The 24194-nt window shown below is 36.3% G+C and overlaps 1 protein-coding gene and 3 long non-coding RNA genes across 11 annotated transcripts; 2 read left to right on the plus strand and 2 right to left on the minus strand.

The window, feature by feature from the left end:
• Positions 1 to 324: 324 nt before the first annotated feature.
• Positions 325 to 6597, minus strand: LOC148781265 (uncharacterized). Of its 2 annotated transcripts, none has more exons than XR_016059174.1 (2): positions 6298 to 6597; positions 325 to 1014 (listed from the first exon to the last, which is right to left on the minus strand). It is a non-coding gene; the product is annotated as an uncharacterized LOC148781265 (long non-coding RNA). The 2 variants fall into 2 exon arrangements; XR_016059173.1 differs by having other exon boundaries at positions 6277 to 6540.
• Positions 3478 to 14600, plus strand: LOC110006765 (uncharacterized). Of its 6 annotated transcripts, none has more exons than XR_002280039.2 (3): positions 3478 to 6363; positions 7520 to 7705; positions 12444 to 13058. It is a non-coding gene; the product is annotated as an uncharacterized LOC110006765 (long non-coding RNA). The 6 variants fall into 6 exon arrangements; XR_002280040.2 differs by lacking the exon at positions 3478 to 6363 and adding an exon at positions 6575 to 6965; XR_016059170.1 differs by lacking the exon at positions 3478 to 6363 and adding an exon at positions 14130 to 14600 and having other exon boundaries at positions 7442 to 7705; positions 12444 to 12974.
• A 2537-nt stretch (positions 14601 to 17137) lies between these two features.
• LOC18428602 (uncharacterized) lies at positions 17138 to 19064 on the minus strand. 2 transcript variants are annotated; one of them, XR_016059168.1, is made up of 5 exons: positions 18817 to 19064; positions 18641 to 18716; positions 18070 to 18518; positions 17593 to 17883; positions 17138 to 17494 (listed from the first exon to the last, which is right to left on the minus strand). XR_016059168.1 is itself a non-coding variant. In XM_020663860.2 (5 exons), exons 1-5 carry the CDS (start codon positions 18820 to 18822, stop codon positions 17475 to 17477), a joined length of 828 nt encoding a protein of 275 aa, XP_020519519.1. In that variant the 5' UTR covers positions 18823 to 19064; the 3' UTR covers positions 17138 to 17474. The 2 variants fall into 2 exon arrangements, 1 of the variants encoding a protein (XP_020519519.1); XM_020663860.2 differs by having other exon boundaries at positions 17593 to 17869.
• A 362-nt stretch (positions 19065 to 19426) lies between these two features.
• LOC148781266 (uncharacterized) lies at positions 19427 to 21483 on the plus strand. The gene is made up of 2 exons (XR_016059175.1): positions 19427 to 20234; positions 20905 to 21483. It is a non-coding gene; the product is annotated as an uncharacterized LOC148781266 (long non-coding RNA).
• The last annotated feature ends 2711 nt before the right edge of the window (positions 21484 to 24194 follow it).

Genomic DNA, 24194 nt, shown 5'->3' on the forward strand with positions numbered 1-24194 from the left:
TTTTTGGCTCTTATAGGTAGCTTGTCAAATGTCAATGATTTATAAGGCTACCCATCGACAGGATACTTTAAAATGTTTGTATAGAGCCGACGCTCTAAACAATCAAATTAGAATGGCAATGCTTAAAAATTTCACCAAAGAAGTTTTTTTTATGTAAAAATGTCCTCAATTTGGTGAAAAAAAAATGAATTTTATAGTGCATTTTTGAACCGTCAATTTTCAAGATCTTCAAGTTTTTGTTGATGTTTTAAATTTAAAATTTTATAATTAGAGATGAAAATATATTTCAAAGCCATCACAAAGATTTCCAGTATCGAAACCAAATTTCCCCGACACCATTTGAAAGTGTGCTTTATTTTGATTGTTTACATCCTCAGCTCTATACAAACCCCAGCCTTTCCTGTACCATTTCCTTCGTGAACCCTCCTATCATGTATTGTCTCTTAACTTTGAACACCACCTATGTTTCTCTCTCTCAACAAATTAACTTTGAACACCACCTATGTTTCTCTCTCTCAACAAATTCTCCATGTGCAACATAATCTCTCTCTCTAAAATAAAGATAAATAGACATGGCGGGTAGCCACTTGCATTGGCAAGCGGCCAAGAGGTCGAACGCGTGGTGTTGCTGCCTTTCCCAGCCCAAGGGCACCTCATCCCCTTCGTGGCTCTAGCTCACATGCTCGCCCACCGCACGTCCTACGCCATCATCCTGGTGGGCAACCCTCGCAACTCCCAAAAGATGGGATCCATGCTGTCCACAACCACCATCACGGTGGCCGAGCTCCCCTTTTCCAGCACTGACCATGGGCTGCCGGCTAGTGCGGAGAGCACCGATGTCATGCCCTCTGACCTCCTTCTCCCCTCCTGCAAGGCAGTCGAAGCACCACAACCTGCCCTCAAGCGCCTCCTATCTGAGAGTCCCCGATCTCTTTGCCTGATTGTTGATGCCGTCTGCGGCTGGACTGTGAGTGTTGCTGAAGAGCTCGACATCTTCCATGCTTCCTTCTCGACCTGCAGGGCATTCGGGACATCATTATGGGAGTTTGAATAATTAAAAACTTAAATCCAAAATAACAATACATAAAAACTATAAGAAGAGAGAGAGAGAGTGTACTTATCTTCTAAATCTCATTTAGAATTACTTCGACAAAAAGCTTACACCAGATAAGAAAGGTTGATGCCTTCACTTCCATAATTTTTTTCTCTCTACATACTCTTTTTCAATCTCTTATGCTTCTCACTTTTCTTACACTCAATACTCACTCACTTGGGCGATTCAACAAGGGAATCAGTCACCTCGTGTTGATTCTAGCTCAAAACAGGAACAAAAAACCACATATATTTAGAAAAGGAATCGGTCACCTCGTGTTGATTGTAGCTCAAAACAGGAACAGAAAACCACATATGTTTAGAAAGGAATTGGGTGTGTAGGGCAATTTTGCCGTCACGAAACGTATTATGACGTCAAAGAATGTTATGATGTAGCTGTGTTGGAGGGTTCTTTTGTAATTTTCTTTAAAAAAAAGGGTAATCGTGGCATGGTACAACTATGACTACGTTTGTCTCCGTTAGCCTCATGCATTTCAAGCACGCGATGAAGCATCGTACCGAGGAGGTTTTATTGACGTAAAACTTCTCTTAATTTTTCGATTGGCGATTTGAGCATGGTACTTTGGCTTGAAAAGGTAATACGATATAGCCCTTTATTATAAATGGTAAGTCAACAAGTGGAGTTGTGGTATAGTCGGTTATCATGTCCACCTTGCACACAAAAGGTTATCGCTAATAATATATTAAGAAAAGAAAAAATTTTGAATATTAAAAAAATTTTATTTTATGAGATATTTTAAGAGAGAAAAATAACACTAGCTTATACCACTTAATAATTTATTGTTAAGTTGCTTTATCAATTACCTCACATTGCAAGTATGAATTTATTTATATTTTTTTAATTTTATTAAAATATTATTGTAAATTTATATTTATATTTCTATCCACATGAATTATTATATATTAGATTTATTTATTTGTGAGGGCCATACCCTTGTTTTTTGAATTACATTTATTATAATATTTTAATTAATAATTATACTAATTACAATGATAACTAAATCTTATATTTTACTTATTAATTTATTTATTTTAATTATACAGACAACCATATAGAAAAACAACTTCTCATTAATCACCTATTTTTACAAAATAAAGAAAATAAGTAATGCACCACTCCTAAATTCTTTTAGAAATTAAAAATAACACTATTTTTATATATTTATAGTGACTTTTTAAATATTCTTTGGGACAACAATTGCCGATTCTGCCCGATTCCCGATCCGAAACACCGATTCACCGATCTGGATGGGTTTCTAAGGTGCCCGATCAGGGGTACCCATCTGTTTTTTAAATCACTGTTCCAAAGTATGCTCAACCCCTAAGCCTTAGATGCAAGAATTCCTAGGTGGGCAACTGAAAAATGGTGGCAATCAATGTGCCGATGGATCTAATGGGACACCCATCCTCTGAGCATTAATTCTAAGTTTTAAGTCATTCAATCATTTATCCATTGGTGTCTACATTTGCCGCACATCTGTCCTTCAAAGGGAAGGATGCGTTAGAGGGGCAATTATAGACACCCAATTTGGAATTGACATTTTCTCTTAAGTCTAAATCTCAAGGCATAGAAATAACTCTCAAAGACATAGAGAAAAGCATTAAACAAGATATTTAATCCCTAGGTACCACATTAGCACAATACACTATAGGACACATTAAACCATAATCCATATCAAATCATAGTCTAGCAAGAATATACCTAGAGATCCCAAATATCCCATCTTAGGAAGCCTAGGACCAAAAAATGAAGGTTTAAGGGAAAAAAAAGAAACTGAATACTGAGGAAATTGCCAAACCCCGTCAATTTGATAAAAAATTACATGAGATTATCCTCAAAATTAGAATCCCAGAAAAAACTATATCAGCCAGAGTCGGTTAGCTAATTCTACCACCTTAAATTGTACACGGGGAAGTGCGGTGTGACAAGTTCTCAGTCTCTAATTGGCTCTGACAACTGCCTTTTAATTTCTGAAGTCCATTTTTGTTTACAAAAGTTTCATTTTCGACCATCAAAGGGGTTAGTCAGTCGGCACTTTCAAAATAAACCCTAATTTTCTTGCCTAACTCAACCCTAATCCTTAAAAACCCTTTTAGTTAAATTCTTAGGAGCCTTCAAACCCTTAAACCCTTCCAATAGCCATGATCAATCATTTCTTAGGAGAAATCATCCATCTTTTTATTACCTTATGCATTAAACCCTAGATTTCTAAAGCCTTCTCACTTCTATTCTTTTAAGATTCAAAGTCAGTTATTTTACTTCAAAATGAGTTTATTCAATCAATTAGGCTCTGGTCACGACCCTTAGTCTAGGTGTAGGGTGATAGGCATTGGCCGATGCAAAGTTTTTCATTTCGCTTTATTTTCATTTTTAGCTTTCTTTATTTCTTGTACCTTTGCTTATCATATGTTTCCCTTCAACTTGGATGTGATTACAAGCCAGCGCTGTCAAAGGTTCGAAGAGGCTTTGATCTCTTAAGTGAGATCTGATCACTTTTGGAGGGGAAATCGATAGGTTGCCCATATATTTTCAGTTAATTCATGAAGAGTGAATTTGCATAAGATCTTGTATTAGGTCAGGCCTGAATTTAGTTGTATACAGATCTACACCATTTTTTAAGTTTTAAAATTTATAACTAGGGCTAAAAATCGATCGTTGAGCCGTTTTAAGATTTCCAACATGCAAACTACATCTTCGAATAAAACTATGGACGTGCGCCTTACTTCTATGGCTTGTTTGATAACTAGAAGCAAGTTCATGAATTGTAAATTGGAAGTTCTTCCTTGTTAGGAAGATAGAAGTTACTGTAAGAAGTTCATGGTTTCTATATTTGATAACTTCTTGGGAAGTTAAAAAAGTTCCTGGTTTCTATATTTGATAACTTCTTGTGAAGTTAAAAAAAGTTCGTGTTTAATAACCTCCTGAGAAGTTAAAGAAGTTACTGGTATTTGTGTTTGATAACCTCCTTGGAAGTTAATGTTTAAATTCTACTTTCTCAATTATATTTCTCTCAATACTGGATTCTTCAACCATTTTTTGAACTCAAATTCCACAACAAACTCACCAAATTTCGTGTTGATTTCTTTGAGAAATGTTGTTATTTGCAAAAATTTCCAATCAATCTATATAACAAGTTGGTTTTTTTCTTTGTTCGTTGATTCTACAACTACAGTCTCAATGGTCGAATAAAACCCCATGGATGCTAAATAAGTATGAAAAGTTTTCTCATATTCATAGATGAAGAACACATAATCAAAGCTTAATAACAAAGATCAAAGCTCAAGAAAGAAATCATGCGGAAAGAGAGAGAAATATGCAGAAAATTATCATCTTGAAAACCTTGAAATATCAAACAAGAAAACCCAATTTTGAAATATGAAAACAGGGAAAACCCAATTCTTACAAGTTTCCAAAATTTTCAAATAAAAATAATAATATTCAATAAAATTGTAGAAGATAAAGGTTCTTCAAAAGGAAAATACTCACTAACAAGTACCAACAAAACCACCTATATACAGGATGAATTGATGAAGGGGAAAGAAAAATAAAACCTAAATCTAACAAAATTCAAAAAAATATTAAAGAGGCATGGAAAAGCATTATTAAAAACCTGTACTCAAACCAAACCCTGTATTCCAATCAAACCATTGTTTACGTGAACAAGAATTGCCCTTCACTCAACTAACAACTATAATCAATAAAACAAGAGGAAAATATTCAACACCAAACACAAACACAAGGGCAGGAATCATAAAAAAATCCCCTAAAAAACTCAAACACAAGGGCAGGAATCACCCATAAAGTACGCATATGAAAGTACATGTATCACATAGGCTTTAAGTGCCCCAATCCACAAAGAAATTTAAACACCACGATAAATCATTATCTTTTAAAATCCTCTTCAACAAAAAACAATCCAAAAAAGGTTGTACATATTTTCAGCATGAATCAACATATATCCCATACTCTACAATCCAAATTCAGATGCAGTAACATAAAACCCTAATTCTCATAAACACACAAAAGAAAATCAATGAAAGGTACATATATATTCATTAATGCTTTCAGATTCGCTTCGGAGTCTGTTTCGGTTTGACATGAAAAATGAAGCAATTCGATGATTCGGTTGATTTAGGAGAAGACTTCGGGTTTTTTAAAAAAAAAATAAAAAATAGAAATATATTTTTATAAGTTAAAAAAAGAAAAAATAAAAAATTTGTTACTACTTATATGCTAATACTATTACCAATGATAAATCTTAATTACAAAGAGCAAGTTATAGCGTTTCTATTCATCATTTTACATTCCAAATAAATATTAAATGATAACAAATATGTGAATATCCATCATTTTCTGGTTTAATCCAAATAAAAAATTACAAATTCAAAGGTAAAAAATATATGTCAACGAATCTGTAACCATAGAGATCATAAAAACATTCATGCATATACATAATATATAAAAAAAAGAAGAAGAAAGAAAGATACAAATAATAAAGTTCATGAGGTCCATAATTCCATATCTAGTCCAAATGTACATTGCCAAAATCTAACCCAAAAAGAGCATTTTAATCCAACCAAAAAAAGAGCACTTTAATCCAACCAAAAATAGAGGATAGAGAAATTATTGAATCCTAATTTTAATTTGATCAATTTCATCCTAGAGATCGAATCCATTTTATTCTTTCAATTTTCAAATAAATAGTCAAAACAAAAATTCATAAAACATCACAAAGAAAAAGTATAAAAAAAAAATCATAATACCATGAAAATAACACACTGAATTAATAAATAATCAACAATCAAAGAGATTGATTCATAAAAATATCAGTGCAGATGCTTGTCCTTATTCGGAGTTATAAGGTTGCTATATGAAAACCCCCAAATGCCCTTATTCAGTGTTATAGGGTTGTTATATGAAATCCCCCAAATTTAGGCCAGAGCTACAAGACATAAAAATATCAGTGCAGATGCTTGTCCTTATTCGGAGTTATAAGGTTGCTATATGAAAACCCCCAAATGCCCTTATTCAGTGTTATAGGGTTGTTATTTGAAATCCCCCAAATTTAGGCCAGAGCTACAAGACATAGGAAGAGAGAGAGGGCATCATGCTTGGGGCCATAGTGTGTGTGTGTGAGAGACAGAGATAGAGAGAGAGAGTACTTGAAATTTTGGAAGAGAGACCTTGAATCTTGATCTTGCAGGTGGAGGGTGGAGCACCAGAGTCCAGATGAGAAAGAAAGAGCCAAGGTAAAAAGTAAAAACCCTCGAGAGAGCCAACGTAAAAACTAAAAACCCTCGTTTCAGCTTTTAAGTTTGGGTCTTCACGCTTGTTCAGTGAATTCCGACGAAATGGAGAAGTTCTACAGTAATGGATAAGTTCCCATTTTAACCTACTCACATTTATCAAACACGGAACATCTACAGAAACAAGTGACTGGCAAGTTTTTGGAAGGAGATTTTTTAATAACTTTTGGAAGGAGATTTTTTAAATGTTATTAAATGAACAAAGGGTTTTTTGGGAACTGCAGTCTTTATAGTTACAAGTGAAGAATATTGCAACCGCAGCGACAATTTTTTTTTTTTTTTTTTTACCAAAGGTCAAGCGTTTTACTGAAAGAATAGAAAGAAATTATATCATCAGAAATAGAAAATGAAGCAAAAGAAACACCATCTTTAGTTAATGCATCAACAATACTATTAATCTCGCGATAGGCCTGGGAGAAAGAAACAGATAAAGATGCGGAAGCATCCATAATTTATAACCATAAAAAATGATGTTCTCAAGGTACCTTTTGCTCCAGAGTGATGGTTTCGTGAAGCTAATTATATTGCTGATTTGTTAGTAAATGGTGGGGCGTCTATCCCTTCTTTTATTGTTCTATCCCTTCTTTTATTGTTTGTGACGGTGTAATGTTCTTTTGGTAGCTATCAATAAAAAATAGTTGCCTTTGTGAAAAAAAAAATGCTTTCCAACTAGCAAGAATCATGACCAACGTTTTAGAAACTGTCACGGTCAACCGAATTAGCCACTTGTTAGGCTAAGCCGCTCAGGTCTGCTTAGTTATTTTGAGCCCCTGGCACCAGAAGTCAAGGGAAATTTATCTAAATACTTTACAATCCCCCCACCCCCCTCCCAAAATAAAAAATAAAAAAAATTCATTTTAGATGATTTTAATTTCGATTTTTTTTAATAGATTCATCCTCAAGGCCAAGATGATCGTAAATATGAAAAGAAAATAAGCTTTTAAAATTAAAAATATTATTTTTAAGATTATTTTTATGTACCCGTCCATATCTTATTTTTTGACAATACATTTTTAGATAACGGATGGACGTTTGTAAGTTCATGAAACAATTTTCCTTGGCAATAATAGACTTACGATGTCAATTTGTTCTCCCTCAGGTTCACTTTGAAAGACTTGAGCTGAGAAAAAATGCAATCAGGAGTCCTCATTTTCACACCCTCCGGCTGATGTTAGTTGTATCATATCATTATATACAGAAAGCTTTATTGTTTTATTTTTCTCACCCCTTCTACTATCGGTAATGTAATGCCCTCTCTCTCATGATCAGCATCCGAAGGCTTAAAGTAAGGCTCGCATGTACTCATTGTTCAATTCACACTTTTCTCTCTCCATATATAAAATCTCTTCTTTATTTGCGTGTCAAATTTAAATCGTTCGATGAAGCATTCTGTTTTCTTGGGATTTTGTTGGTTTCACCTATAGTTGGAGGAACTGTTCAGATTTCATTTTGCTCTTCCTTTTATCATTTATATAATCATAAGTAAATAGACAGGTAACAAATTTCAGAGGAGATTTGAAACAGCGAATTTCAAGTTTAAAGAGAGAATTTTTGTAAGACCCAAATATTTTTAATTACTGAAGAGAAAGTGTTTTTCTTTTTTTATTTATATAATAACTTGTTTGAAAAAGGAAATTTGCTTATTCATGCCTCACCTTTGGTGGCAGTGATGCTCATACACTCAGCTTGCATAATGGTTTAATTAGATATGTGTTTTATCTGTCATTTGATATTTTCATTTCTCGATATTATAGGGTTCTTTGCCAAATGTGATCTGACATTGCATCAAACGAGACTGACCTGCAATTTGCAGCTACTGTTTTTGTAATTATGTTTGTAAAAGGACAGAATTGTAGGTTTTAGTGCAACAATCTCTGTTTGTTTGGCCTATTTGTTGAATCTCTAATCAGCTTAGTGGCTAATCTCATTATTGTTGTCAGTTTTTTACCCTTTACTTGCAATCGTATATGGGTTTTAAGTCAAATGCCTATGCTGTTAATGAAAAATGGGGGTTTAGGAGAAGAGGAAAAAGCAAGATGCATTGCGGTGGAATCTGGGGCATGATGCATTGGAAAGGCCATCATGTGATGCTAGGTCTCGAAATCAATGGGATAATGAGTGGGAGCCAAAATAAGAAAGAGCGCTATTAGGAGATGAATATAACTTGTGGAACTGGTGTTTTAATATGTTTTGGTTGTGATAGGGTCTCTCACTTCGAAGCCATCAAATTAAGATGCTAGATTCTGCAGGTTGAGAGGAGATAGAGAGAATTAGGGAAAGAAGATGGAGATACTTTGTTTATGGTGGCCGGTCTTCCCATTTCATATTTGCTAAGTAGAAGGGATTTTATCCATGTCATTACTTGATTACTGTGAATGAATTCCTATTTACTTGAAAAGTGAGCGCTGAAGTATCCATGATGAACATACCAAAGTTGTGTTCCACAAATGGAGGAAACCCTTATTGAACAATACACTGAAAGATGACTATATAGATCAATCTTTCGAGACTCGACCGAGGTCACTTGGACTCGAGTTTGTTGTAGGCCCATTTTTATAGGCCATATAAAGTAATGTGTCATTTCCATCTCAAACACATATGAAAGGCGCACTGGATAGGTGCACACTCATGTCCATGATGGCGGGTGTTCGAACCCCACCAACAAACCTTCCTTTTCTTTATTAAAACCCAGGAGAGTCTTTTTGTTTTTTTGTTTTTTCCTTTTTTCTGAAATAGGAGTTAAAAAAAACTGCCAGGTGTAGATTGAACCCAAGACCTCTCAAACAGAGGCATTCCAGGCAGAAATGTAAACAATATGCCATTTGATGGTCGCTACAACCACATGAAACATTATATTATTTTTTCCTTTTTTTCTTTCTTTTTTTTAAGCTGGGGCTGGATTCAGTCGAATTACTCAGACTCGTCCGAGTAACTCGGCTCGGCCAAGTAGATTTTCTAAACCATGATATGGATATTAAAATCTGACACCACCAATACTCGATGTGGAGGATAGAGATCGAACAAGGAGAAATCGGTTATTAACCACCAGTGTCAATCTCAAGTCATGGCTTCATAAATAAGTCAGCTGATTGACTAATAGTGAAGTATGTATGAGGTAATGAGATGACACAAACAAGAAACTCGTTTTGAATGAGATGGCAATCAACTTCAGTACGCTTCCTTTGGTCATGAAAAGACCAGACTGGATTTTATTGGAGGCACTTAGAATGAGGTTGCTATTGTCACACTTACGTGATAAAATGAGAGGGAGTAGATTTAGGTGGGTTGGCCATGTGTGGTGCCGACCAAGTACAACATCTGTTAGGTGGTGTGAGTTAGTTCAAGTGGAAGGATTGATAAGGGCAAGGGGTAAGCCCAAAAAGACATGGCTGAAAGTTGTCCAAAAAGATATAGGGACTTATGGCCTCACTAAGGATATGGCCCTTAATAGAGTATAATGGAGAGCTAGGATTCATGTAGCCGACCCCAGATAATTGGAAAAAAGCTAAAATGATGATGATTGTCACACGGTGAAGGTGTAGATGCTTAAAGTTAAAGATCGAAATTCATATGCAGCGCATAAACCACGTACTCAATATGTTTGACATGGCCTCTATAAAAAATCATCATCGTCTAAGCTCTATCATTCGGGCCGACACCTTCAAAACAATGAATGGATTGCAGTAGGGAAAAACTTCATCTCCAATCTTCTTATCTTTATTATGTAGATCCTTGACATCCACATATCTCTTGGCCAACTAAAGTTTTGTCTTGTTCACTATGGAAGATGATGGATGCTAGATTCCAGTCTAAGGAGAGATAAAATGTCTCTTTCGAACAAATTCTTTCCTGTGTGGAGGAAAGAATCACACATTGGAAAACATACTTGCAAAACATTATAAGTTAATTAAAGAAAAAATTATATTATTTCTGCTTGTGACCCATGCAAGAGGGATTTATATTTTTTATGGTTTCATTTGAAGGTAAGTCCAGATGCAACTATTGATTAAGCTGTTATTGGCCCAGTTCAAGCAGACATATTCTGCATAGAACTTTGAAATATTTCAGGAGATTACTGCTTTAGTATCAATTGGATGGCATAATATCCAGTGCGCCCAAGCTTAAGAAGGCAATGCTCATATTGAGAAGAGATATCTTCTTCTCTATGTCTTGATTTATACCTGTTGTAGGTTATATGGGTGAATTTTCATGTTCTTTTTTTCCTAGAATTTAATTGGGTTCAGTTTTCACTGGATCACTTATTGTACTGTTTACTTGTATGTTATTTATGATGGGCAATCCCCATATTTTATTGATTTCTTGAGTATGGGAGTTTATGTGTGTAAATCTAATCCAGATTATCAGTTTATAGGTTTATCAAGGCCTAGCCATGGTTTATGTACTAGCTGCTTACATCACTGGATCAATGTCTTAGGTTTTGTACCATCAAATTGTCTTAGCAGAATCTCTTGCTTATAGCTCTACTAACTTTGGCATGATAAGGATTTTATGTTCTTTGAGATAAGATTGCTGCAATTGTTGTGCTTTTATGGAGTAATCCTGGAGTGACCTTCTTTGGGAATCTTGGCATTGTTTTTTTCAAATGCATAGTGTCGAATGGATGCTCTGGATTCTTTATATCTGGTTCTTCATGTTAAGGTGATTCACAGATATATTCACTTTGAAGTAGCAAGCTCTGTTGCTTGAATCGTCTGAAACCATAGATCAAGTTAAATTTGAAGAAAATAGCCAGACTAGCTCTGTATTTTATTGTGATATGAGCTAAATAATTGTTTATTTATTTATTTTCTTGATAAGAGTCTTCATTCCATGATTTTATAGCAGCTTTAGTTTTGAGTTCTTTCCTACACTACGAAATGTTGAACTAGGTTTGAGAAACTCATGAAAAGTTATATCCATCTTACAAATTTAAGGTATCCAGCTTATATAATTTAGATTTTATATTTTTTCTATTATTATTTGCAAACCACTTGTGATATGTACTTTGCAGTATATTTTTTGATGCCCCTGATAGTTTGAAAATTCTAGTTTCGACTTTTGGACATTTTTTAACTTGATTCTAGTATCTACAAGTTGATATGAGCGACAATATTTGTCTTTTTGTGATATGTACTTTATGCAGTATATTTTTTGATGCCCCTGATAGTTTGAAAATTCTAGTTTCATCTTTTAGACCTTTTTTAAGTTGATTCTAGCATCTACGTGTTGATATGAGCAACAATATTTGTCTTTTATGAAGTATAATATTCCAGACTTCAACTCATGGAGCTTTAATGGAACGCATAGATCTTTAAAATATCCTTTTTGGGGTTAGTATCCATTGACCCACTTAGTTTCCTTAATATGGATTGTATTTTGATATTAGGGGTGGCCCGACTCAGCCCTGTCATCCAGGCCCTGAGCAGCCTGCCCTAGGCCACTAACATTTGCCTGAGGGCCAGACCCGGGCCTGAAAATTGGGCCTGGTGTCCGGTTTGGGCCAGGCCTTGGCCAGTCTTCCCTAAGTTTTTTTGTTTTTCCTTATGAATTTAGCAAAAAATAAATTGTCTACTACCTTAGCCTTGTCTGTCCCGGCCAGACCTCATTAACAGACCCAGACTGAGCCACCTTGCTCAAGTATACAGCAGGTCTTGAGCTGGGGTTCCTGTGGCCCAGTCCAGGCAGGTCTGGACAAGACAAGTCTCTGGCCAGCTCTGGACTGGCTCAAGCCCAGCCCATTGCTCCCTTATTTGTACCCTTTCAACTATGTCGAAAAGTAGTTGGAGTTGGTATCCATTGATTCAAATTGCTTAACCACTCTCTTATAAATGTGGACTGCAGTAATACATTGATATTCCATTCATATCGAAACTACTAATTTCCAAGAGATTTACGGTTAATTCATGACATTAGCTCCTGTTTGTTAATATTTTCAAATCCTACTTCTCTTTCTAAGCACTTTAAAAGTTACAAAAGTTAAACCTTTCATGAAGTTAATACACTGTAACTTACTTTTTTTCCAGGTGTGCAGTAGTTATTGTTGTTGGTGGGTGGACTCTCTCTCTCTCTCTCTCTCTCTCTCTCTCTCTCTCACGAGCGCTAGTCGGTAGATCATGGGCTCATGTAAGTTAGGGGTTCCGAAGGCTAATAAGCCAGTTTAAGAATAATTGGAGGAAGAAGTTGGATGCATGGTGTGCAAAACAGGAAGTAACTGTTGGCAGGAGGCAGTATGGGAAAACTCCATGTATTTTCTGACCTGGAGGGTTCATCCTCTTGTAGGATTCGTTACTAACTACAGGGGCTATGCTTGATAGAGGATATATTGTTGCATCTTGGTCAAGGTTCTGTGAGATGCTGTTGTTATGGGTTAAAGCTGCAACAAAGATGTGCTACCGCCGCAGGTGAAAAAGGATAGACCACTGGGGTTGCTGTTGCTCCCATACTATCTCTTGGGGATGTGTTCTGGAATCCTTGATATCGTGATTCATGACAGCTTCCCTACCTGTTAGTTTGTGAGGGAGTTTTGAGATAATTTGTTTTGTATAGTTACCCTGGTACTAATTTTGTTTCTCTATTTCTTACTTGTATCATTACCATATCATTCCAACTTTAAGTACCAATTGCTGTATCTTATGTCATTCTCTTGTTCTCATTGATAACTCCAATTTGATTTTTGTTTCTTCCCTGATTTGATTGGTTGGTGACAATATTGGAAAAATTAGATTTTACTTAATAAAAGAAATTCTACTCCAAAAATTTGAGGTGATGATGGATTTCATCCATTATGAAAATAAGTTGTTAATTCATAGTTCATACAGAGAGTTGTATTGTCAAGTTGCACTAGAGCTGCATGTACACAAATACATAATTCTCATTTCTTTTATTTTGAATCTAAATATTTTACTAACATAGTTTCCACTGAGTGAAATATGTTAATCACCACAAAAAGAAATGAACTAGAACCACTCCTTACTGTTGTGAATTATTTTCGGTTGAGGCAAATTTTTGTCCTTTATCAAGGGCAACTTGATAATGACACAAAATACGGGCACATGCATTTTTATTGTGTGAACATCTAACTCTGAAAGATAATCAAGTCTGTGTTTGCCTGAGATGTATTCCTATGCTTTCTGTATTGTTTTCAACCTTGCCCTTAGCAACATCCCAAAAATGCTCCTCGCAAAAATTTGATAGGTTAGAGATGGTGGGGGTAATTGATCTCCAAAAATCTTGGTAAATCTTAACGTGCTTCAATACAAATATGTCAACACTTCAATGAAATGAATTTTTAAAATTCTCAGAATGGGCTTGGGCTTGGGCTTGGGCTTTATTGGTTACTCCTTAGTTTGATTCCTACCGTTGAATCAAACTTGGGAGTAACCAATAAAGCCCCAACAGGACGGTGAATTTTTAAAGTTGTGATGTGTATTTCTTTTGTGGTCGAAATTTATATTGCATTGTGCCCATATACTACTTAGGGATTTCTATTGACTTAAAAGAGACTATGTGTTGTTTACGTATATGTACCAGTTGGTCTGAGACCTTAATGAGGTGCCTAGTTCCATTGAAGTCATATTCTGCAAGAGTGGATGGGGAATTTCTATCAATCCTTCAATTGAAGAATGCAACTTTATTAAGTCCCTTGAAATATATAGACTTTCGTTTTTTTTATTTGATCAGTGACAAGAATTATATTTCTTTTGAAAAAGGTGTTAAAAGGAGTAACAGAAGAGAACAAAACATCAAAGAGATGTACAGGCAGTATCTCAAAGATCTAAGAAAGAAAGTTTGAAGCCTGTGCAACACCTTCATTGGCATGTGTGTCAGCTTCAACATTGGCTTTTCTTCTGACATGCTGGAAGGGAGGGTTCAATGGGACCCAAGTGACTAATCTCATCAAACATCATCTCAAGCGCTATGATTGAGGAGTTTCGTTAATATATTATTAATTGTGTTGAAAAAAGTTTTACTTTCTTGATTATTGATGGGTTGAGGGTGTGCTTGCCATTCATGAGACTTTTGGTGTCTAGGTATTGGCGACAATGTTGAATGATAAGATGTTACCTTTGTGTTTTCTTTATGGTTTGACATGTGGCAAATGTATTCTAAGTGTTTTCTTGATAGGATCACATCTGAAGTATTATTCTTTTATTCTATAGGAATTGGGCCAATGTTGTAGACTTAGTGTAAGAAACTAATTATTCTTTTATTCTATAGGAATTGGGTCAATGTTGTAGACTTCGTGTAAGAAACTTCAAAATAGAATGTCTCGCCTTTCGGGAATGTTAACTCTATCATTTTTGTTCAAGAGAAAAATATCTTAAGGGAATACCTAGAAAAAAATAAAAAGAAAAAATATAAAGCGGGTAGCATCTCATTTCTCTTTATTTTGGATGGGAACATAATGTTCTTTATCCGATGGAAAGAGGATCAGTGGGCCTGCCATTCTCCATTTCCATTTGTAAATATGTGGATGGCTGTACAAGCCCCTTTGTTGATGGGACCCTCCTTTTCTAAGATAGGAACCAGCCACTAGCTGGCCTCATCTTCATAAAGAGGGACAAGGGAGTTGCCACTTGCCATATTTTCAGTGACAATGGTGGTGAAAGGTCCCACATGGGGATGTGAAGGGGGAATGAGGGCTTGTTAGGCCCCATCTCCATTATAACAGGGAGGGAGGCCTGGCAATCCCCTTTAGTTACTAATTAAATAATAAATAACAATAAGAATATAATTAAAATCATGAATCAATAAAATTTACAAGAAAAAGCTAAAATACTGTCAGCCATGTGTGAAGTAGATAATCACATACAAGAAATTCAGAGAAGAATTTGAATGTGTATCAGAAATTATTCATCATCAATTAAGATGGTTTTATTTAAATACTTTGTGTATGTGTATGTGTTGTATGGCCTCTCCTTAGGTGCTTCGATCCGTGGATCGTATGAAGTTTGGTGCATCCTGTCTCACCCATCCCTACTCCATGCACTACTCATTGATTTTCTTGTCATGCGTCCTTGTTTTGTTGCTCTTAGTTGCAGGGTACTTAAATGTTCATCCTTGAGATGTCGCTATGCATTTTTGACTAGTGAACCTTGGATTTGGACAATAACAATGAATTTGCCCCTATACTTGACGGTATCCATGGTCTACAACCCACATTTGAGATCTTTTGCCTTATTTGGTTTTCTGATAGGCAGTTCTTGTACATTAACGATGAAGCTCCTGTCATCCTTGATCCAAAGCAAGATACATCTTCATCCTTAGATTCTAGATGTTGATATCCTATCCATGTGTAGATGTGCCTTAATTGTCTATAGATGTTATTTAACCTGACCACAATTTGACAAAACATTGCATATAGACCCACATACCTCTTTGTTTTGGTCTTGTCTTTGCTCCATTGCTTTTTAGTTCTGGAGGTTTCCTCAAATATCTAGCCTTTAATTTATATTATGCAAATCCTTTTGACTTTTTACCAACTTTATCAAATATCTGTGTACACTATCTCAGAAAGGTGTGGCATAGTGAAATACTAGCTAGGAAGCATTGCATGCTCTAAATCATATACTTGGATTTATTTATTTTTTTAACATGTATCCACGGAGAGTTGTTCAATATGGGCATTGGCTCTACAAGATGAATGTGAACTCAATAGGATTGTTGAGACGTGTAAATTGAGTCAATAGGATTGTAGAATTGAGTCATGCATCACAGGAATTTAGGTCTGGGCCCTTTGGCATATTTGGGTATACGTCTGTCTTTTCTTTTTACAGGTGTGGTGAAGATAGGTAATCATCTGATCTTTCACACGGCAAGCATATTGGTTGTTTTTAGCCTTATTTTGGGAGACATTTCCATAAGTTATTTCTTTTTATCTTATTTTTAAAAATTATCAGATTAAGTGCTCATTATTAGATTATGTACTTACATATCTACATAGATATATAAATTTATAAGGACATACATATATATACACATATCCGTACAGTGGAAAGGAGGGAGGGAGTACATACAAATTCAGAAATATAGATTTGTTAGGGTGTTAGATTATGCATAGTAAATGCAGCTCATACACTCTAGGTTGTTCTTACCCTCATATTTGGGAGACATTTTCACGAGTCATTCCTTATTATCATATTTCTAGTAATTATCAGATTAAATGTTCTTTATTAGAGCAATATATACTAATACATACATCTATAATATAAGCATTTGTTAACAGACACATGCAGGCGAAGGGAGGTAGGTAGGTGTTCCTTAGTTATCTTATGGATTTGGAAATAATGATTTGGGAGGCTTGTTAGATTATGTAGAGTAGTATGTACAGCTCATAAATCGCTGCTGCCCTTGTATAATTCTGTACCACATGGCGTATTTTCGTCATTTTACATAACCTACAATTGCTTCTTTTACGATACATTGGCTACCTAGCTTCATGGCGGATTGACTGACCATGGTTGCTTATTTTTTCAAATTTGTATCACCTTAGTTTTGATTACCAATTCAATGGGGTTCAGTTGTGATACAGCCAAAGTGGTTGGCCCACTAAATTGCTATTCCATATATTTGGGAAATTGATGTTAACTGATGTATTTCTACTTTGCTTTCTTAACTGAAAGTGCACCCTTTCTAGTTATTTATTTGTTACTTGTTCACAGTACATTGTCCATTTTGTAATCTAATGCAACACTGATACATCTAATCTCAACTAGAATTTGTATCAAAAAAAGGCTACTGTATTAAGTACATTACAGGTTCCTCACGTTATGTTGAGGCAGATCCAACTTTGATAGTTGTCTCAGGTTCACTAACTTAGAATCCCGGGGTCAACTGATCTAATGAGATTCTTCTGTAGTTAATGTTTCCTTCAACCATCTTTGAGCGCTTCACATAGTGTGTGCTGTCATGGCATCTGACCTTATAGCCATCCCTACAGTTAATGCTTGGGATAAACAGAGGTTGTGTCACTTCAAATACTTAGAAATGCTAACAGTGGAGCCTTTAGATGCCCGAGTGTCAATAACTTAGCATAGCATCTTCATTTGAACTACTTAGAGTTCTAGCACCACAACTGCATGGTCAAGATAAACAAATAGAAAGAAGTTATGGCCAATCCTTTCTGATTTTTATCTGGAAAAATTCATCGTAAGAGCCAGGTGAGAAACTTACAGTCAGAATCTGTAGTGATCCAGCTCTCTGTGCCTGGGTTAGGGCTAATGCATGTCTCCTTGCTGCTACACTCTGAAATTGAAAGTTTTGCAGTAACTGTGGCATTGGAGGAATGATTTACCCAGTCACTCCTTGATGAAGATGCCAATGATAATGGTGAATAAGCAGAAGAACCAGAGCAGCTACCAACATCCCATTTGAAGCTCAGTTTGCTGGAGGTTGAGCTCATATCATCACATGCACCTTTGAAGACTCCTCGGTTTCGGAAATATAGAACCTTCAAGAACAACACTAGACAGACGTCAAAACCATAGCTGAACACAATTATTTTATATACATACGTACATATATATATATATATATATATATATATATATATATATATATATATATATATATATATATATATAGAGAGAGAGAGAGAGAGAGAGAAAGAGAGAGAGAGGTTAGAGAGAGGCTTATAAGGCCCAGCAGTACCTTCCAACTTTTGTTTCCTCCTTTTTCTGTCTTGACTGCTGCAGCCCAGCGAAGGAGACCCTTCATTCTAGATATTGTTCTTCTCTTGTCTCCCTTATGTTGGTCGCTGTTCTTTGAATCACCATGATAGCGTGTTTCTGTTGATTCTGAAACAGTACCATCACATATTGGCAAGACTTTACTGCCCACATAAATAGGTTCTGCTTTGTGATTAGCATTGATGGTTATGATTTCTTCTTTTAAAGGATGCAGGCAATGAGGCATGGTGTAGCAACTTTTGAGATGCTTGAAGCTTAAGCTGCTATAGAAGCAAGTGGGACAATCTCTTCTTGAGAGGAAAATTGCAGGGTAATCCTTGCATTCCTCACCTCTCTTTTCACACCCCGACTTGTCTGGTGATGGCTCACCCTGGTCTGATAACACTAAATCCTCTACTTCTGTTTCTTTGTCTGAGAAAATTGAACTGCTGGTTAGACTTAGAAAATCATATACGAGTTTATTAAGTAACTCTAAGTAACTCTAATTAGGAATATTGAAACCATGTTACAACAAATTTTGAAACCTTTGTTACCTGTTAGCATCGTCCTGCTACTAGGGATGGTGTTCCTGACGCTCTCGTGGGACATCTTTAGAAGCCATTGGAGGATCTGTCCCGGAGGTATGATTGATCAGTTATTGACCTAAAGAAGCAAAAAATTGAACAGTACTTTTGCAACTTCCATGCAATTATCAGATTTTGATGCTCACCTGCATATTGATACCCGTGGGTGGTTCTGCCTTTCCTTTATATAGAATAGAAACTTGTTATATCATTTGCTCATGACATGTGATTGTCTGCCTGTACTGTCTCCTAGTGCTTGGATAGCTAGATTCCTATCTACGGTCCAACCTTTGACCGATCGATTGAGAGAGTGTGCACAATGTGGGTTGATCTTGTGGAGAAAGAGATAATGGGTGACAGGGTTGAACAGCCAGGCATTGAGTAGAAGTGGGCTGTTTTATGATTCTCTTAGTGGCTTTATATATAAGTTTTGCATGTGAGGGTGGCATGGTTAAGATACTCGGAAAAGTTCTAGCATTTTTACACCATGTGTGGACTGTGAGAGGCCCACATGGATGAGGAACCAGCTGACCTCATCTCCTCTTCAACTCCACATTATTTTAAGCCACCCCATTTTGGGTTATGCACTTTAGCTTTACGAGGTATTGGATACATTAGATCTCCAACCAACCACCGCTGCCAATGGCCTTTGCGTGATGTGTCACTTCCTCCTCCATTCTCATCATTTGGAGTTTTGTGCCCATGTGTTTTATGGCTATTGGATATTTTTTGTTTGGTCCATTGATCTGGGTATTGGAGTCCTCTGAAATCCTCTTTTGTTTACCGATTTGGATATTGGATGCTTTTGATTGATTGTCTCCTTCTAGGGGGGAAATGTTTGTCAATGCCGTATTGTGATATGCATATTCTTAGATATGTGAAGCATGGTCTCCTCTGACCCTTTTGTGGTTCAATGTGTTGCCACATCATGGTATAAAGTTATTTTAGTCCTGTTTTCTCTTATATTAGTGGCTGATTTTTTGTTAATATGGTGTGGACTTCATTGCGTCGTAGGCTTAACTTGTTCATTTGAGGATTCGAGCTCGATCATAGAAAAGCTTCTTTTAGACCTCTGTTATCCAAATATAGGTGTTGGCACTTTTTCATCATGGTACAAGCACACCCAAACGCACACATACGCATTAAACTCTATGAACAGACATTTTATTCAGATAGTTTTTCTTTTTTTCTTCTTGGGTATCTTCTTGCGTGTGTGGAAAATGTCCTATCCTTGGCTTGATTACATGTAATACAGAACCATCTCTCTCTCTCTCTCTCTCTCTCTCTCTCTCTCTCATATTATCAATTACATATTATCAATTACATTCCTACTGTGGCATTTTTGGCTATAAATTGTCGTGGTATCTTTTTGCTGGAATCATTTTCAATGCCAAAGCCTGTAGTCGACAAGAAAAGCCTGGTTTATGGGAAAACTTCTTATTTTAAGGTCAGCCATATGAAAAGGTGCGTCTGACTTTTTAATAGTTTTTTCCCTTTCTCCCCAGCACAAAGTGTGGGCATTTCCTGCGAGGCTTTTGGACTTTGTCCCCTACTTTGTTTACAGGTAACCACACCAATACCATCAATCTTTTATGGGTTATGGTACACCACTGGAATATCCAATGATGGACTTCGACAACGGTTCGGTTAATCTCCACCATCCATTCAAGGGAACGAATGGTTGATGTTCCCATGATGTATCATAGATCATACACCATTGGTGTTTCATATACTTTAATTTCTAGGTGTTTGTAATTCGTAATTAACAGTAGCTAGAATTTTGGGATATTGAGAATTATGGGTGTTAAGGAAAACAGTTAATATAAGCGTGAGGCTCTAAACAATCAAATTAGAGTACACATAAAAAATTTCACTAGAAGAGGTTGTTGCCCAATTATCCTCAAATTGATCATCTCGACATTACAATGAATGAACATGAGAAAAAAATAGATTTTAAGTTTTAGAAATAGTGAATCTTGTAACGCATTTTTTGACCGTCAATTTTCAAGTTTTTATAGATCTTTTTTATCTATATTATTTTTTAAGCTTGAAATTTTATAATTAGAGATGAAAATATATTTTAAGGGTATCACAAAGATTTCCAATATTGAAACTACATTTCTCGACACCATTTGAAAGTGCATTTTACTTTGATTGTTTAGAGCCTCGGCTCTATATAAACCTCACCCTATTTTAAATAAGATCCACTTACAAAGTCCATTTTATCCATTCAGGATGCCTGGTGAACTACTTGGGGACTCATCTCTTGATGGATTCGATTGCCTCAATGGACGGTCCAGATTTGTCAATCAATGTTTGATCGGAATCTTCTTTTCTAAAGATGCATTTATAGCAAAATGCATTTGCATCAAAATGAAATCTGTCTATGCTCTTGATCAGTCTTCCTTGAGGATGTTTGCATTGATGCACATCTAAAATGGCGAGCATATGCTTCAGGCTTGATTGCTTATATGATCACCGAAATGCCATGCGTCTTGCTAGATGCTAAATTTCAGAGGAATTACATACAGGAAAACATCTCTGGTACTAGGACATGGTCAACATTTTTACAAAATTTATGTGAAGCGCTATATGGTTTTTTTTTAACTTAATTGGCCCTACAGTTCGATGTTTGTAACATTGGACTATTTGAATATTTTTATTTTTATATTTTATTATCCATTAGGGCTGTTTGAAGTTTCACATACCGAACTACTCAAATTTTGTGTTGATCTGATGTTGGAAAAATCAGACCTTCAAATTTTTTTAAAGTTTTGAGTGGTCCAGTATTTGTGATATTGGACCGTAGTTAAGCACAATTTTCTCTCTTTTTTTTTAACTTCTTATGCAGTCCAATGTTGTTGATGTCAAACTTCTTCTTTTGATTAAAGCCTGTCTGATGTTTGAAACATCGAGCAAGCGAAAAAAAAGTGGTCTAAAAACATTGAACATGGTTCTAAACGAAAACAATAAAAATAAAGCATTGGTCCAACCAAAAATAAGGGAACAACACCAACATGGAGCTATCTGATGTTTGGGATATTGAATAACCTAACGTTAGGACAATCAGATGTTAACACCAACATGGGGCTATCTGATGTTTGGGATATTGAATAACCTAACGTTGGGACAATTAGATGTTGCAAACATTGAATTGACCTCCGAATGACCTCTAACTTCTCGGACAACCTTACAGTTGAAGAAAAAATAAAAATAAAACTTTTTCGATATTGTTAACATCGTACCGGAGGCAAAAACTGGAAAACATAAAAAAAAATAAAAAACATGACAATGAGATGTTCGCATCAATTTCATGAAAATTTGGACCATATATTTTCTTGTACGTTAATTTCCCTACATTTAGCCTAATGCATTGCTAACAAAGAGTATGGCAAAACCGCTTTGGTGCTGGCAACCTTGCATGCTATGGGCTGCCATTTGCAGGTTCGTGCCGGCTTGGGCTTGGCCTAGAAAAAGCCCCAAACATTTTCGGCACAGTCGGGGACCTGGCCAAAACAACTTTCTTAAGCCCGGCCTGGCCAATGTCTCGGGTTGGGCTTAGGCCCAGATCTGCCAAATCCAATGAGTGTCACATACCTCCCGACCCAACGCTGTAGCAATCGGTATTTCCTCAGTTTGCTAGTGAACCCTGGACATAATGGTATCAAGATAGCCCGACCGCTTTGTGAGGAGCATAAAAAGATGTTGTTTGCCGCATTGAATAGTCAACTACATTACTACAGTCGGTATTCTTCTTTTCGCCTGCCTATTGATGAAGGATCAGCCGTCAAATCCTAGAGGCCAGCCCATTTTGTAGGAATGGCTGCCGGCATTGGCGTAAGGTTGGTTGGCTCCTGTAATCTCCGTCCATAAGTTTGTCTCACCTTCGCCGTTGGGCCGAGAACACCTAGCTCGCCCCTTAGCTTCATCAGACAAAGCCGCACTAAGAGCACCAAGGCTGAGCTCTTCGTTGGTTGGCCCCCCTTCCAAGACAAAGCTTATGACAATGTAAGCTTAGTGCGACCCTTCGTTCGTATGCCTCTGAGCAACGTAAGCAATCGGATAGCAAGTAAGTTGTACGCTACACTAGGCTCTTGTTGAGCTATCAAAAGAGCTACCCATCTTTTGGTGTGGGCCCTTGTTGAAGATACAAATACCTGAAACCCCAATTTAACCGATCACCAAATATTACATACTTAATACTAAATATGTAAAATCGATAATCCAATAATAAGCTCAATGATCTTGTGCAACAATTTAAGAAAACAAATTAGAGATGGAAAACATAGTCATGAGAAAAAATTAGAGAGACAAATCACAACACCAATTTAACGTGGTTCACCCCGTAGGGCTATCAAAAGATAAATTTACATGGGATATAGTATTACCTTAAAATGAAAAAATTTGATGAAAAAAAATCAGTAAGAATACATTCCTTGTGATCACCCAAAAACACGATTTACCCCGCTTTACTTCGGATGACCCAAGAATATGAGCAACACAAGCTCATACAATTTCTCCCAAAAATAGGAAGAGAAAATCATTCTTTACTACATTCCCTTTCTCAACACAGCCCAATGAAGCCCTAGCCCCTTTTCTTGAGAGAGAAAGGAGTTCAAAAACCAGAAGAATTGTGCTTATAAAAAATCCCCTTTATTTTGGCTTTTATACAAGCCACCTAATTGTAGTGACAAAAAAGCTCTCAAACAAGTGGTAAAAGACAAAAACATCCAAAAGAGTGATTTTTCTATCACCATTCAACAATCTCTACCTTGATAGTAAATCACATACTTGCCTTACCAATAATCCCCTTTTTACTTCTTCATGAAGCCTAGAGAAGTTAGGTTCCATTCCAACTGTGCTGTACTGGAACCGTCTTTGTGAGCATATCCGCCACATTTTCCTTGGTTCCAACTTTCAACCAATGAACCAAACCATCTTCAACAACTTGTCGAACATAATGGTATCGAACTAGTATGTGTTTCGTCCTCTTGTGATAAATGAGATTCTTAGCCAAATTAATGACACTCATATTATCACAAAGTACTTCCATGAGCTTAGAATTGATACTCAATTCTCCCATAAGGCCTTAAAGTCAAACCACTTCTTCGCTTGCTTCGGTTGCCGCCATGTATTTCGCCTCGGTGGTGGACAATGCCACTGTTGATTGAAGCTTAGACATCCAACTTACGGGTCCATTTCCAAGATCTTCTTCTATCAAGATCACCGTCATAAAACATAGCCTTGAATGTGCCCCGAGCCTTTGTTGAATGTCATGGCATAATCACTCATACCTCTCAAATAACGAAGTACCCATTTTGCACCTTCCCAATGAGCTTTTCCAGAATTTGCCTTAAAGCTACTCAAGACACCAACCGAATATGCTATGCCGGCCTAGTACACACCATGGTAAACATTAGGCGTCCCACAACACTTGCATATGGTACTGTAGCCATATTCTCTTTTTCATCTACAGTCTTTGGACTTTACTTGGAAGACAACTTGAAATGAGGAGCTAATGGAG

Source organism: Amborella trichopoda, chromosome 7 (genome assembly GCF_054954075.1).
Source record: "Amborella trichopoda isolate Santa Cruz 75 chromosome 7, AtrichopodaSantaCruz75HAP2 v2.0, whole genome shotgun sequence".
NCBI lineage: Eukaryota > Viridiplantae > Streptophyta > Magnoliopsida > Amborellales > Amborellaceae > Amborella > Amborella trichopoda.